The 16,863-nt window shown below is 38.3% G+C and overlaps 1 protein-coding gene across 8 annotated transcripts in view; it reads right to left on the bottom strand.

Moving 5' to 3' along the window:
* Positions 1 to 16,863, bottom strand: part of Dmd (dystrophin) — a 1,242,252-nt gene that overhangs the window by 79,092 nt on the left and 1,146,297 nt on the right. For all 8 annotated transcript variants that reach the window (XM_042692421.1, XM_042692422.1, XM_042692423.1 and 5 more), the window contains 3 exons: positions 9,119 to 9,320; positions 6,538 to 6,623; positions 4,058 to 4,215 (listed from right to left, as the gene is read on the bottom strand). In XM_042692421.1, the coding sequence (XP_042548355.1) occupies positions 4,058 to 4,215; positions 6,538 to 6,623; positions 9,119 to 9,320 (446 nt within the window). The remainder of the gene's footprint in view (positions 1 to 4,057; positions 4,216 to 6,537; positions 6,624 to 9,118; positions 9,321 to 16,863) is intronic.

Genomic DNA, 16,863 nt, shown 5'->3' with positions numbered 1-16,863 from the left:
AATGTTTCTTCTTCTACTACCAAAACAAGTGGATTACCCAGTGCACATATTCACAGCAGTATGCCACTGCTTAGCCTGTGTCTCATGTAGAATGAATGAAGAATCTATCTTGAATTTTTCTCTTTTTTTTTTGTGCCAGTAGAAACAGGCACAGGAACTCAGGGCCTGGGTGCTACCCCTGAGCTTTTTTGGGCTCAAGATTAATGCTCTACCACTTGAGCCACAGCTCCACTTGTGGCTTTTTGGTGGTTAATTAGAGATAAGAGTCTCACAGACTTTCCTGCCTGGACTGGCTTTGAACTGCAATCCTCAGATCTTAGCTTCCTAAGTAGCTGGGCTTACTAGCACCCAATTCCGTTTTTAAAGTTGTTATTGGGGAGGGATATGGATTGTGAGAACTTTGAAAAGATCAGCCTGAGAGCATGGCCCATCAAAACACACCTCTCTTCCTGCCCTTGTCAGAATCAGACACTTCAGTACTTCTGTGACTGTAGCAACTTGAAAAACAGTTTTCCCTGGCTGGTGAGGAGAAACAGAGGAAGAAAAAGCCTATTGTGCGAGGTCAACTTGTGAAATGCATCAATGCATGAATGCATTTGTAGGAAAAGTAAGTACTTTACTGCCCTTTCTTGGGACTGGTAGAAAAAGCTTCTTTTGAGTCTGTATGGTCCATTCCCAAGGTCTTACACTTCAAACAGAGGGCAGAGGGCATTTTCACTGCTGTTATCTTTCCCTACAGCAAACATTGTATTTTCATGCCCGTTGCACAATGAAAGGCAAGGTGACTGCCAGAACACCTGGCTAAGGAAAAGCAAACTAGGGCCAGGACGTGCATTTGAAAGTAAGCATTCACAACTGAGCCATTCAATCTGACTGCAAATCACTACAGGCTCCCTAACTCTAAGTAATGTAAGCCCCATCTGATGCCACTTCCAACTTAGGTCTCTTTTCCTCAACTCCTATTGTCTGTCCTATGTTCCTTGTTTTGCAAAGGCATCTCTTACTGGACCCAAGTCCCAGGCTGGGAAGCAGAAGTAGCAGAAACGATTTGAGGAGGCCAATGTGAACTGTGAATCGAAGTATGCCACCCACTGAGAGAGGTTAAGGGCAAAGATAAATTGTTCAAATGCCACCAGCTTCAAAGTCTACCTAATTGTATTTTTCTCACAGAATTGGTAAGGAAGAAATGGAAGGGTTCACGTGAACAAAAGCAACGTTTTGAAAGTGACAATAGTAATTGCATGACTTTATAATCATGGTAAATGGTAACTGTTTTGTGACAGTGGAAGTAATACTTCAAAGTAAGTGGTTATGAAACCAGATTAGCGAAGGTCTGAAGGCTACACAGAGAAACTAGGGATTACTTTAGTAGATGATGGAAAGGAACTAGAGATGTTTAACGATGGTGTCACATGGGAAGTAACATAAACCAGTAACAGGGCAGTGAGAGCAAAGAAAAGGGCAGGAGTATTGGTGTGGAGGAATCCTAAGGCAAATAGTGCAATGATATAGTCATGTGATGAGCAGACCTGAAAGCAGTGAAGTGTCAATGGCAAAGAATCAGATTGAACATGCTTCTTTTCCTTAACCAAAACAATGGCCATTTACAATTCTTTTTTACTTATAAATATTCTATGAAGGAAATTCAGAAAATATAAACCAGTAGAAAGAAAAGAAGAAAATATCTGTTACTACTGTTATCTCTTGACCAACTTCTCAGTCTCTTACAAGATATTTCTAAGAGCTGGGAGGAATTTGATAATTATGTGAGATGGACTGGGTTCAAAGCTAATACTGAAAAGAATGTTGCTATTACAGAAACAAGGAAGTAACCAAGCAGGAGATATGGAGTAAGGGAAGAGGGGGCATCTATGATAGGGAAAGGTGAAATATATTTATCTCCTCCTGTGTCCAGTAGGCCCCCTGTCCTGACAACCAAATCCAAGAACAGAAGCTGAAGTGGCAGTGGCTGCCTAACACATCACTACAGTAGAATCAGAGGTCACAAAGGATCCTAGACAGCTGTAAACACAGCTCAGCGTTCTTTGAAGCAGAGATCATCAGTGAATTAAGATGACTTTCAACAGTTTTGTATTCTGGCTCTTACCCTAGAAGATACAACACACACACACACACACACACACACACACACACACACACACACACGTATATATAAACTTATGCATGAATATGTGTGCATATTTTACAATTAGAACTCTAATTACAACTTGAGTAAAGGAAAAAAACAGATCTCATGTCACTGCAAGTTGTATAATCAGATATAAAAAGCAAAATTGATCAGTTATTTGTGGCCATTAATATACATATATATATATATAATATGAAAGTTGCTTATGCTTACATTCTGGAGTAGAAATATTTATTTAACAACATGTAAGAAATTTCATCCACACATAGCTAGATACTGGTGGCTCATGCCTGTAATCCTAGCTGCTCAGGAGGCTGAGATCTAGAGGATCAAGGTTCAAAGCTGACCTTGGCAGAAAAGTCTGCAAGATGCCCATCTCCAAAACAACTAGAAAAAAGCTGTGCTGGAGACCTGGTGCAAGTGATAGAGAGCTAGCCAAGAACAAGGGAGTTACACAGGCATAAGGCTGTGAGTTCAAATCTAGGTACTCAAAGTCTATATTATTCATGCTTCAGGTTGTATATGAGGTGAAATGCATTTATTTCTCTACATCTTTTTTATATTTGCAGATAATTTGCCATCATTTTGGCAAAATAATTCAAGTAATATATACCTCTGTATATGCATGGGCTTATTTTATCTGCATATAGTGAACCTGCCCAATTAACTATTAAGTAAACAGACTGCCCATGTATCTATTCAGAAGGTTATACCTAGAAAACTTCCTATGGTTCATTCTGTTCTGAGGAAAAGATTCAAGTCTAATGCAGTCATTTCTATAGCTACTTCCATTCTGCAAATCTTAAGTCATAAATGGGATTAGACCTGATTGAGGAACTTTATAAAAGAAGCAAAGCTCTTAGCTTTTAAAATAAGCATAAAAATGCTAGGAATAATGTGGTCCTGCAAATATCTTATTTTTAGGGCAAGCAGCTTTACAATCAGAAGCAATTTTTTAAAGAAAAGCCATCTGGTAAAAGGTATCAAAACCCATGAAAATATGTATGTCCTTTAGACTGGACTTTATAGTCCTAGAAAATTTATCCTAAGAAACAAACTTCATAGAAAAGATCTAAAGCACAAAGACGCTCACTGTAGCATTACCTGTCCTATCAAAAAATAGAAACAACCTAAATGGCTATCAGTGGGAGTGCTCAGGCATTGGAAAGAAGAGGGTATAGAAAAGAGAGGACAGAGAAAAAGCAACAGAACAAGACAAGACAGACTAGACAAGCACAGTATTGGGATTTGAATACAAATACCCCCCACCAAGCTCATGTGTTAAAACTTAGTCTCCAGCTGGTAGTGCTATTTTAAAAGGTTTAGGAAACATTAGGAGATAGACCAGGCTGGAAATGGAGGAGGTGTGTCATTAGGACTGTATCTTGCACTGGTCCCTTCCTAGATTCCTCTCCACATCCCATCTCCATGGAGAAACTCTTCAACCAAACATTTCCACTAACGTGATAGTTCTGCCTGAGTGCATGGGGTCAAGCAACCATGGACTGAACCATCTAACACCATGAGCCAAAAATACCATAAAACAAAATAAGTTAATTCCTCCCTTATGTTGTTCTCGAAGGAATTTTGTCCAAGTGACAAGCAAAGTAACTAACGTTAAGTGGTAGTGTGTTGTAAAAGCTGCTAAGAGAATACAGAAGTCAAGATATCATTATTATGACTTTGGAGTAAGCTGGGGGGGTGGCTGAGTGGTCAGAGCACTTGCTTGGGACTGTCAGTTCCATCTTCAGAAATATCCCTTTCTGTTCCACTCACCACAAAAAATACCAAAACTGGGGATGTAAAGCAAAAGTGCTAGTGGTAGAGCACTTGCCTAACAAGGGAACGACCCTGGGTTTGACACCCAGTAACACTGGATAGAAAGAAAGAAAAAGGTAAATAACTTACAAACTGGAAACAGCTCCTGACACTTGGTTCAATGTTACTGCCCCCAAAGGAAGCAACTTCACCCAGCTGTCTTGGAATTTGGATAGAATCATGCAGAAGGAGGCCCAGTCTGCGCTGGTCACAAAATCCTGTTGAACTTGCCACTTGCTTGAAAAGGTCTGCAAAAGGAAGAAGAGAATTGCAACGATCAAATACAGCACCAAATGACAGCAACGAGAACCTAAGTTCCAAGTCAATTCCAGTACTATTTCTCAGGAGTGAACAGCATTCCCACTGAGGACTTATTTCTAAGTCATGTTAATCCAGATATATTTTTATAGACTATGTTAATCATCACTATGTATATATGAAGTATGATAAATTTTAAATAAACTACAACCCTGGAGGAAATGCAAGTTTACATGTAATCTTAACACGGATTTTTCTAAGGCAGAAATACTCCTTTGGGAAATAATATACAACACACACACACACACACACACACACACACACACACACACACACACACACACACACACACACACACACACACACACACACACACACACACACACACACACACACACTATAAACACGACCATAAAAGTTATAGCACTAAGAGCCACACAACTAGCCAAAAGCACCATCCCTTGTGAGCTGAGATTGAAAAAAGTAGCAAAATTGGGACTTCTTTAGGGAGTCATCGGATCACACCATGCATGTGCTCGCTCACTTAGGATGTTTTTCTTATTTATATATTCATGTATTTATACATCTAGCTTCTATTGTATTATCCTGTAATTGATGGAATGTGCTTGTCCTTTTACTTGTTTGTTTCCTTGTTTGACACAGTCTAGCTATGTAGCCTAGGCTGGTCTAGAACTCCTACTTAGCTTTCCAAGTGCTGAGATTACAGGTGTAAATCACCAAACTTACCTCATATTCACCTGGAAGTTGCCAGTAAGAAATAAGTTCAATAAATCCTTTCCTATCTATGAGCATACTTCAAATGTTAAGAACTTAAATATTTTAACAAGATTTTCAGATGGTCATAAGAAAACTGCAACCACGCGCACATCTTTTTACCTCCAAAACACACTGCTTTTTTGTATTTATGAAGTGTTTTTAAATGCCTAAATTTTTCCCTTCTTTTTCAGCTATATTGAATTTTTAAATATAATTGTATTGTTATTATTAGGGTATTGTACAGTGGGATTACCATTCCATAAGTGAGGTAATGAGTACAATTCTTTTGGGCCAATGTTACCCTGTATTGAGTTTTGAAATCAAGGACTCATACTTGCTAGGCAGATAATCTACTGTTGAGCCACATCCTTATCTCTTCTTTGGTTATTTTTCACATCAAGTTTTATGTTTTTTGCCAGGGCTGGCCTGGATCTCAATCTTCCTACCCATGCCTCCCAATAGGTGTGATTACAGGCAAGAAGACATGAACTACCATGCCCAGCCCCTTAACATATCTTGCTTTGATTTAACTATTTTTGTTTTTACCAACCTCAAAATGTTACCTGTTAGTGAATGCTATTTGGTTGTTTTGTTTTCTTAAGATGAAAAAGTTCAAGTCAAAACTCCATAACAGTAAGAGTTTAAATGGTTTGTGTATTCTTTGGCTTATTCTTAGAGGAGAAAAGAGAGCTAGGGCTCAGAAAGGCTTTGGAGAAATTTAATCTCTTTTGTCTCTTGCTTGTCCTTAAGCTTAGCTTATCTCCTCATCTCTGTGTGTGGCTAAGCCTTAGCGGACGAGGAAAAGACAAGATAGGCTGGACTTGTTTAATGTTCCACCTGAAAATATTTCTTATGATCATTTAAAGGAGAAAAATGAGTAGAGACCTTTACAATGGGAATGATGGCAACTGAGCCAAGCCATCTGCCCTAGTCCTCTAGTATTTGCCTTTCATTAAGATTTATACTTCTCTATGCAGAAGAAGCCAATAACTAACCAAAAGGAAATTGTGTAGGGCTGTATGTACCATTTAAGCATAGCAAGTTACCCCTCTCTCCAATAATACAATGTTAGTCACGTCAAGGAATTGCATGTTTCAGTGGAACTTGTAGTAAGGTGATTATAAAATAAACAATGTTCCTTGAGCATGAATGCCAGATAGTATTCTTTAAAGAAGAATCCAAAGACAAGGCAAATACAGAGATTAAACCTTCACATTTATGTAGTTGACATACACAAAGGGGTTGGCAAATCAGACTTTATCCCCTAGAAACATGTGTCTTATTCCGACACAGTCAATGTAATGTAAAATAATACTCGGACTGGAGACGCTAATCCTCATTTTCGATTTAAATACCTGCAATTTAATGTGTGACAGGAACAGTACAAACCAAATTTTATGACACTTTAAAAGCAGTTCTACATCTTAACATGAGAAACCTGCTGTCAAACAAGAACAGTGTGTCATTTCCTGTTTAGAACTAGGGTAATTAGCCAACATCAATAAAAGAATACAGAGTTAATATACATGACTTACATCTGTACTTGTCTTCCAAATGTGCTTTACACAGAGAAATTATGCCGGTTTTAAAAGACAGGACACGGATCCTCCCGGTTCGTCCCCTGTTAGGAAGAATCAAAACAAAACAATTACATTCTACTAGAGGCTAAAAACATCGAGGGATGAAATAAACAGCCTGGATATGGGAAGTGAATTGACCATTGTTTGTTAGATTAGTGAGAACTTTTCTGAGTATGTTGATCTATTTGGCTCATGACTTCAAATTTGAACTAGATTAAATCAATATTGACCAAATATATAATTATTTAGGCAGTACCGGGGCTTGAACTCAGGGCCTCATGCTTCCCAAGCTGGCATTTAACCACTTGAGCTATGCCCACAGTCCTCTATTTTGGTTACAAAACCCCCGAAATTACTAACAACTAACTGCTCTGTTCTCTTAACCCACTCACAGATGTTCATCAAATTTCCCCTTATTAAGAATATTAATTGGGACTAGAAGTGTGGCTCAAGTGGTAGAGTGCCAGCTGTGAGCAGAAAAAGCCCATCCCGAGTGCAAGACCCTGAGTTTAAGCTCCATTACTGGTACACATGTGCCCATGCACATGTGCACTGGTATAAGCCACAAAATATAAAATATAAAGATTTATATCCCAAACGCTCATGGCACACTATTAGAGAACACTCAAATATATGTTCCAAAAGGGAAATTTATAAGTAGCCTGTTACTATATCAATGTTCTATTATACAGAAAGCTGAAATCAAGCATTTCATATAACAAATTTACTCACAAGCTTATTTTACCAATGGGGAAAAATAAGAATGAAAAGCTTCCCATTTGGTAGAAAAATGGCTCTCAATAATTCTCCAGGTTTTTTTGTTTTATTATAGAAATCAACTTTACCTTAGATATGGATATTTGGGGTGAACAATATACTCAGTTTTCAAAAGTAAAATTTACTAAATCCTAAGCTAGGCACTGGTGGCTCTCACCCATTACCCTAGCTTTTCAACAAGCTAATATCTAAAGTCTGAGGTTCAAAGCCAGCTTAGGCAGAAAAATCTGGGAGAAATTTGCCTCCAATTAATCAGCAAAGCCAGAAGTAGAGGTATGGCTAAAATGGTAGAGCTCTAAACCTTCAATAGAGAAAGACAAGTGAGAGCAAAAAGCCCTGAGTTTAAGCCCAAGTGTGGCAAAAGGGGAAGGGGGGCATTGGTGGCTCACGCCTGTAATCCTAGCTACTCAGGAATCTGAGATCTGAGGATCACAATTCAAAGCCAGTCTGGGCAAGAAAGTCTCTGCCACTCTTATCTCCAAGTACCCACCAGAAAACTGAAAGTGGAGCTGTGGCTCAAAGTGGTAGAGCTCTAGCCTTGAGCAAAAAGAGCTCAGGGGCAGTGCCTAGGCCTGGGGTTCAAGCCCAGTGACTGACAAAACAAAAACAAAAACAAAAACAATTTCCCCCCCCACAACTAAATCTTTCAATTAAAGAAAGATCCTGGAACCTAATACAGTGACAGAATTCTACCATTATAGATAAGATTTCCTTATCTACTTCCCTCAAATAACTCAGGTCTTTAAGGAGCTAAAATGATTCCCCAATCATTTTTTTCAGGCAGGTAGAATGGAAGTCATATTTTCATTTCAATAGCCAGGTGGTCTTGAAACTTAAAAAGCAAGGCCTTATCAAAATAACCAAGAAAACAGCATAAATTTTAATGAAGGAGATGACAGAAGTCTACAACAAAGGCAAAGTAGATATGCAATTACTTTCAGTAAAATCTTCCCAGATTTCCAATGGGAATATGTTCTCATTGATGTGTGAAATGAGGCATGTAATAATTTTGAGGTCTAAGAAGAATTCAGTGAAAATCAACACCAATTCCATTGGCTTCCTTCCTCAATTGTGTTCATTAAGCTCAAGACAAAAATTAGAACTGGATCTATCTCCTGTGTGCAATCCAAAGGAAATAAGCAACTGTTCTCTAAGAGAGAAGACAAACTGAAGTGCTAAACTAAAACTTTGGACAGCCTTATTAAAAAAAAAAAAAAAAAAAACACAAAATAATCTTCCTTGGTTTGAAGAGATGTGTTTGCTGCAGTAAGGGCTTATTTTCATTGTGTTTGGCTCATCAGTTCATTCTCTCCTGTGAAATTCTACCAGGTATCTGCTAAGACCACTCTAATCTGGTGACAGGTGTGCCAGCCTCTCCAAGAGCACAGTCATTCCTGCCAATGAGAGAGACCACTCCAAAGTAGATGGAGAAATTCCAAAATACACAGGTGAGAGAAGGAAAGAACCGTGGATACCCATTGATTCATTCTATGAGTTGAAAAATGAGTATGTCAGGGTTTTGTTTTCAAATTTAGAATATTCTATCTCTTACCTCTCCTAGCTTATAAAAAGAACTTTCAAATCACATAAATGCACAAATGATTTATCACCTAAACAGGGCCATAGCTTCTGTGGCCCTATTGTAATGCTAATCACACTGTCACTGTTCTGTAAGCTAGATTCCCTGTGATATAGCACATGCGTGTTTGTACGCACACGTGCGAGCACGCACACATGCACAAAGTCCTGCAGTACTTACGTATCATAAACATTTAGCAGCCAGTTAAGACACATATCCACGCAGAGAGGGACATTGACCAAATTGTTGTGCTCTTGCTCCAGGCGATCATAAATAGTGGTCAAACAATTAATGATCTGCAGTATATCCATGGGCTGATCATTTTGCTTAAGATTGTGCTGGTCCAATGCATCACATGCAGCTGACAGGCTCAAAAGATCCACTGCAAAAACAGAAAATCACAAATGACTCAAAGCACAAAATCCCCTTTCACTATTCTTCCTTTTCCTTCCAGAATCCTGGTTATCTCCTGCCCTTTAGGGGTACAGCAAACTAGAACTCCACCATCTTTACTTCTTCTTTTTTTTCTTATTCTGGTATTAGGGCTTGAACTCAGGGCCTTAAGCTCTTGCTTGGCTTTTTCAATCAAGGCTGATTCTGTACCACTTGAGGTACATCTTCTCCACTTCCAGCTTTTTTGCTGTAGCTGAACTGGAGATAAAGGCTGTATCTGCCTGGGCTGACTTTGGATCATTGATGTTCAGATCTTAGCCTCCTGAGCAGCTAGGATTCAAACTGTGAGCCATCAGTACCCAGCACTCTACATTCGCTCAAGGCCTTTGGTTTTCTGCTCTCAGCTCTATGCTAGTGCATTTGATCAGTCGTCAGGATGAGATGTGGTTCCCAAGTCTCAATAGCATTGGGTAAAGATGTGGGCAGAGACAGTTCTCTTCCCTGGTGTATGTGAGAGTTAAGGGAAACCTTATCTGGTCTATGTGAATGGAAATACTCTCACTTCAGTAAGAAAAAAAATGTTATAGTAGATCTGGAAAGTGATCCTGACAACACTTTCTTGTATTAGAATTAGAAGAGGTCAGTTAGATTCATCTGTATGCCTAGGGTTGTGTAAACTCAATTTCTGGCTTTGCATTTATAGTCACTGAGTGTTTCTCTCCTTGAAACAGTAGAGACCTCAGCATCTCTCTGCTGTCTTAACAACAGGCAACGAAAAGAATCAACTTCCCTAAAATTTTCAATAGGCAAACAAAAGAAATGCATAATCTATCCAGTATCCAGGCTCCACACTCATTTATTTCTCCTTTCACCTTCAAGCTGTATTTTACAATGTACTTTCCAAGCTCTCCAAAGCTTTCCAACCTTCTAAAGCTGGGGGCAGGGTGGAGTCCTTTGATCTGAGATAGCATTTAATCATATGCTAAAAGATCAAATTTAACCATAATGAAACTTCAACCTTGTCCAACATCAGCAAATCACAAACTTTATTCCCAAGTGACATGAAAAGATGCATTTCTCTAAAGCCAATTTATTAGCCAAATTGGAAATGCAACAACATTGCTTTTATATGGTCTTAAACACCTAAGCTCTGGTCAGAATTCTCCTTCCTTTGAGACAAAGAATCAATGATAATTAAGTACCTCCCTCTTCCGCAATTAGGGGGAAGTGGGGCTACAATTATAAATACAACTTCAGATAAACAAGTCATTCTAGTCAGTAAACAGCTTTCCCAATAATAAAGAATGTCCATTTAAGGTTATAAAGCATTTTGCTTTATAACACAAATACATTAGCTAACATCTATGTAGGTTAGTGTCTATTATAGTACACATTTTTCCCCTTTTTTTGAATGGTGGAGGAGCCTGGGGGCATGAAGGAGTTCTGGTGGTGGAAGCAGAAGGGATACAAGGACTTTTGTCTCATCTCCCCTTTCTCCCAGTAAAACTGTATTCCCATTGACCAGTTTCTCTGTAATGTCAGAGACTACCATCTAGTTGATGGAAATAAAGCTCTAGTATCTGTCTGTCTGTCTAATGCAGTACTAGCGATGGAACCCAGAGTCTCAGACATGATAGACAAGCAGTGTAACATTAAATTACACACGTAGCCTCTTTTGTTTTAAAATACAGTCATGTGCTGCTTAATGAAGGGAACATATTCTGAGAAAAAAAAATGACAGTAGGTGATTTCCATCATTGTGTGAATATCACAAAGTGTATTTACACAAATGACGATGGCTGTACCATCATCAAGTGGTAAAATCTTATGAGGACCAGTATCATATGTATGGTCTGTTATTGGCCCAAATATTGTTATGTAGTGCAGGATTGTAATCTAAAGAAATATTCTCTTTTCACAGAAGCTGAGATTGTTAAACTGGCAGATAGAGAGTCTGATTTGAGAACCAGGTGGCAAAATGAATGAAGAATAAAATAATATCAGTGTAAGTAGGCAGGTTGGATGCTATAAGGTAAAGGTCGAATAGGGACTGCATGGGAGTCTAGAGAGGGTATAGGGATAAATGAGTGAAACTTCTATTCTCTCTTCTGTGTACCTTACTTCCTCAGAGGGCAAATTTCCAAGTACAAGTCATGAGGACATTTAGAAATACAGCACTCCAGTTCTGTTATTGGAAGAGAGGGATGGATTTCTTCCATATACCGACATTTTCAAACATAATATATAGAAGAAAGTTATGGGTACTTTGAACTTTTTCTATTACTTTCTTTTTGTTACTTTGCTTTTAATCATGGTAACTATTTTGCTTTAGATTCAAAGATATAAGAGCAAGTGTGAAATTTTGGACTTACTTTTTATGAAGAGTCTAATATACCCATGTGATGGAAACAAAGCAAAATCGCATGCATTTCATTTTATTGGGACTACTCCTATCTCTGCACAGGTGAATGGGCAACACACAGAAAAGAAAATCTGGAGTATAAATAGCTCCAGAGGGGAGCAAGGCAATTGCTCTAAAATAACAAGAGTAGAAGATGACACAGGAGACAGATACTATGCAGTGTACTCCACTAAAACTGGATGCACTTAAACACAACAACTATCCATCACTGAAGACTGAAGAACACATTTCTCAAGATAAATATATCACACAGAATTGTACTTTCATGGAGCAATTTTAAAAAGGATCTATTTAGTTATACTTAGTGCATGCTATAGGCCTGAAAAGATTTGACAAAAGCAATAGGAATAATTTAATTATGACACATATCACATATTGCTCAAAATGAGCATATGAAAGAATATATGTTAACAACTTTGAAGTGAAAATTTAAACATATTGATTAGCTTTTCTGGAAGTTTCAACATGCAACCAGTAGACAGTTTTGAGAGACTATTCTTTTGCCTCAGCTAGGAATTTACATTTAAAATACATGTAACTCATATTGTGTGTGCATATGTATGTGTGTATATATTCACTAAGTGATATTTTATATATAATATTAAAGTATATATTTATGCATATATAATCTTTAAGTAGCTGTACAAGGGCTTACCATTTAACATGTCAGTTTATAAATAAAATGCATATTGATTGGTATTACCCCTTTCATCAATCTCCTCCAATAAGGGATATATTTTTTAAAGCAATATTTAAAAACTAAGTACTGAAATATACTCTTGATTTCTAAAATATTTGTTGTTTGGTATTTGATGGAATTAGGATTTGAACTCGGGGCCTTACACTTGTTAGGCAGGTCCTCTTAGCACAAGAATCCCATTAATGTTTCCTGAGATGTCATTTGTGTCTACTGTCCTCTCTATTTACTCAAGATCTTTATAAGGATGCCACAAATGATATGTTGAGAAAGGTGATTTTGGTTGAGCTGGCTGGCAGTGGATCACACCTATAATTCTAGCTACTCAGGAGGCTGAGATTTCCAAGACTGTGTTTTGAAGCCAGCCTGGGCAGAAAAGTCCCTAAGACTCTATCTCCAAGTTAACCAGCAAAAAGCCTGAGTAGGTGTGGCTCAAGTGATAGAGTGCCAACAATGAGCAAACAAGTCAAGAGAGCTCAAGGTCCTGAGTTCAAGCCTTGGTACCACCAAAAAAAAATGGTTGCAGAAGATACCATTCTTCAGAAACAAGTAAAGTTGATTATGGTGCCTACAACTTGGACACTGTGTCAATATCTGGTAATGATCAAAGAACTGCTATGCGTCTGCTGATTTTTCCTGTCCAGAAAGCAAGGTACTTGTGATAAGATTACTAATGAAATCTCACCATTCTCTGAGCAGCTTTTACTTAAAGATGAAAGGCTTTCCAAGAAATCTTTGCACTTTAAAAAGACCAGTGCACTGGGGTGGAGCTATCTGTTCTGTCAGAGTTAATTCCAAAGGGTCTGACATTGATATGAGAACTTTTGCTCAAATGTCTACACAGCACCGTGGTTAAAACAATGAGGAGATTTACTAGGTTGACATATGACCATGGCTTATAGGTTATCACCACTGCTTATTGTTAACAGTAACAATGATCATTTGTATCTGATCTTGATGAGACCCATGAATACCATGGGCTTTGGTCATGACTACATAGAAAGAAGATGCGTAGGTTGCTCTAACTGGACATGGGACAGTTTAGTTGAAACTTTTAATTTGTGCTTTTTGGTTTCCAAAGGTTTTTGTGCTAACACAAGTGATTCTTGAGCCAAGAGACAAAATGCATCATAGCATGGTTTCTTATACACTGAAGGCAATTGAATCTTACACTTAGCCTCTAGAAAGGTGATGTCTCCTGTGGCTACATGCGTACAGTGCTTTCAGTGTAGTTGGAATACTGTATCCTGTTCTTGAAATGAACTGTAGATACATAAGCACTGCTATTTAGGCTCTATAAATATTTTTAGAAAGTGAATTGTCTAACTTCCACTACTAGTGTAGTTAACACCAGAAATGTAAACAATTACATGACTCCTAACTCATTCTTTGCATTACTGAGAAAGAAAAAGACAATTCTAATAAAAGGGATGAAAATGAACTGCTGGTGTTGGTCACCCAAAGCTACCAATGGTTTGAAGTAGGACAGACTTTGAAGTTGGTTACTGATAATACACCTTCCTAGTAGAATCTGGGAATGATAGAATCTGAATGCAAGAAGCCACCAAAATGGACTAGAAAGGAGCTGCAAACTGATTGTAAGGCTGATAAAAATGTAATCCCTTGGTCGTGCCCAGTAAAACTTAAAGAACAGAATCTCCTTTTGTTGAGCTTCGCCCTCTCTGGCCTGCAGGTGGAGTTCCAGCCACAGGAACCTGAGCAACTATCACTGGGACAAATGGGACACCTGTGAGACCAATTACACTTGAAAAGATTAAAAAGATTCAACTGGGAAACGTACAGGTGTTCCCCACTTTGCTATAATTTTCCTTTGTCAGTACAAGACCTAGTCATTCCCAGACTGGGCTATAATTTCAATATTTCCAAATAAGAAACTATGGTTATTTGTTAGCACAAGAATTCCACAGGGATCAATGTACTAAGTCACCTTCCGTGCCCCGCCCCCCCCCCCCCAATCTGGCCTAATTGGTCATTATAAACCTTTTGTTGCCTAGAAGGCAGAATAGCCCAGTTTCTCTATAGGACAATCAGATTGTTCCTTTACCACTGGGAATACACTAATGGGAAGCCTGGAATGTCCCATTTTGCTACCAACAATGGATGGCTGAACCCAAGGGACATACTTTATGTATATAGTGGGAAGGAGTTGGATTAAAATTAATAGTAGAGGAAGTAAGGTGTGTGTGGTTAATCTTGATGGGAAGGTAGTCACCAAGTAGGGTTCACAGGGGAAATAGAACACAATGTCTATAAGAGCAAAATACTTCTGTAGCTTTGACTCACATGTTGTGAGTTAATACCTGTTCTTCCTCTAAAGAGGCAAGAAGTGAGACAACTGGCCAACCTATGGAGCACAATGAATGAAGAGAAGGGGAATCCTGTGACAGACTACATGAGGCAATAATAAAGTGGCTATGCCTTTTGGTTCTTGTTGCACAGCATTTAAGTTAGTAAGCAACTGTGCTGAAAGTATTTCATAGGAATGTCTACCTAGTCAAATATGGAGAACAATGATTTATAATAATGTAAATGAACATGGTGGCCACTAATTGAAGATTTAATTTTAGATAAATGTTAGTGGGTTTATGTGTCTCTTCTTTCATAATATTTTAAGTAAAAAATTGCTTCCTGCCCCATTACTGTGTGGGAAAATCCCTAAGTGGGTAGAAGATGAATATATGAATCATTGAGAGAGAACTAAGTTTAATTTCCTAAGATTGAAAAGCCCAAAGTTTGATGTGGAAGGTAGTGGGAATTTCTATGGCATCCCAAACCACAGTCCATTTAGGAGTGACTACTAGTCATATGACTTTATCCTGAAACACAAGATCACTGTGTCTCAAATTTATTTCCAATATAATAATAATATTGAGAAACAGCAACAACATGTGTGGTGGACAAGGAGCATTGGACCACCTGAAATAAAACAATCTTCAGTTAGCAAAATCAAAAAGTGAGCTAGAAATACGTGGCCAGGTAGAATTTGCTGTGAGCAAGAAAAGATAAAGTGATGCAAAAGACCTTTTAGTACAAGAATAACACACTTTGCAGGCATCCAATGCCAGAAGGTAGGATAACGATGGCAAGCTGACCAGAATAGCTAGAAAATGAAATCAATGATTACTGCAAGATGGAATCTACAAGGTGCTTTCTCTACCATTCTTTTCTTCCTGTGCAACTCATGGACATTGAGGACATTTTAAATGACTACAGTATTTCCCCTGGAAGACAGGTGGGTTTTAAGACCCCTATCTTTGAGGCATGACTATCTGTCAATAAACATAAACTGAAAAAGTGAATGGCCTCAAGATGTGCCCACAAGATGATTTTAATTGTGAAGTAAGATGAATGGTGAAAACTAATAGATAATGTAGGGATTTTTTTTTTATTTTTGGAGGGGAGGTGCAAAATAATTATACTGTCTCTGGGGAGTCCTTGTGAGGCAGCTTGAGGCTGTGGGGCCATGCATGAAATTGTGGGACCTTATGGATCCTCTTAGTCTTCACTGACAACCAAATTCAATTTAATGCCTGCTTTAGCCACTAATAATGCACTATTTGTGTAGAAAGAAAGGCATTATGTTTTTAACTTACTTTGTTGTAGCATTAGTTATGTTCAAAAGTTTGGGTTGTTTTGGGGGGGTTTTTTGGGTGTCTGTACTCGTGCTTGAACCCAAGGTCCTGGAGTTCCGGCTTAACTTGCTTGCTTGGCTGATGTTTTACCACTTGAGGTATGCCTCTAGCTCTGCTTTTTTGCTGGTTAACTGAGATGGAGTCTTGCAGACTTTTTTGCCCAAGCTAGTTTGAACTGCAGTCTTGCAGTTTTCAGCCTCTTGCATAGCTAGGATTACAGGTGTAAGCTACCAGCACTAAGCTAGCTCAGAAATTTTGAATTCATTCAGACAACTCTAGGCTATACCAAATGTCTACAACATGTTATTGCATTGCTGAACAGAAGCAGATTATTCCCGATTTCTTGTTGTACGTAAAATACTCATCATACTTATCAACTGGAATCAATTTAGCCCCATGTCTTGAGCTCTCTCTAATCCCCCCATAGTAATAAATTAATTTGATTTTTAAGTGTAACTTTACTTGTAAAAGTTGGCTATCCTTTGGATTTTTGAAACCACACATTTATGGAATGTCATTAGAGCCTCACAAGGAGAAAAAAGGCTTAGATGATTTGCATAACCTCCAGTTGGGTATTAGCCATAAGATCCAACTTATAAAGCCCTCTTACCAAGGTATTTTTTTTTTCTTTCCTTTCTGTCAAGCTTAATTTCCATTCACAATGTGTTCAAAGGCACCATGGAGTCATGTAACATTAAACCAGTTACAAACTGGAGCTGTTAAAGGCCAATGGTGATGCTTTTGACTTAGGTAGCAAATT

The sequence above is a fragment of the Dipodomys spectabilis genome, unplaced genomic scaffold (genome assembly GCF_019054845.1).
Source record: "Dipodomys spectabilis isolate Male_0828 unplaced genomic scaffold, ASM1905484v1 ptg000156l, whole genome shotgun sequence".
NCBI lineage: Eukaryota > Metazoa > Chordata > Mammalia > Rodentia > Heteromyidae > Dipodomys > Dipodomys spectabilis.
This window is presented reverse-complemented; position numbering and strand designations above follow the sequence as displayed.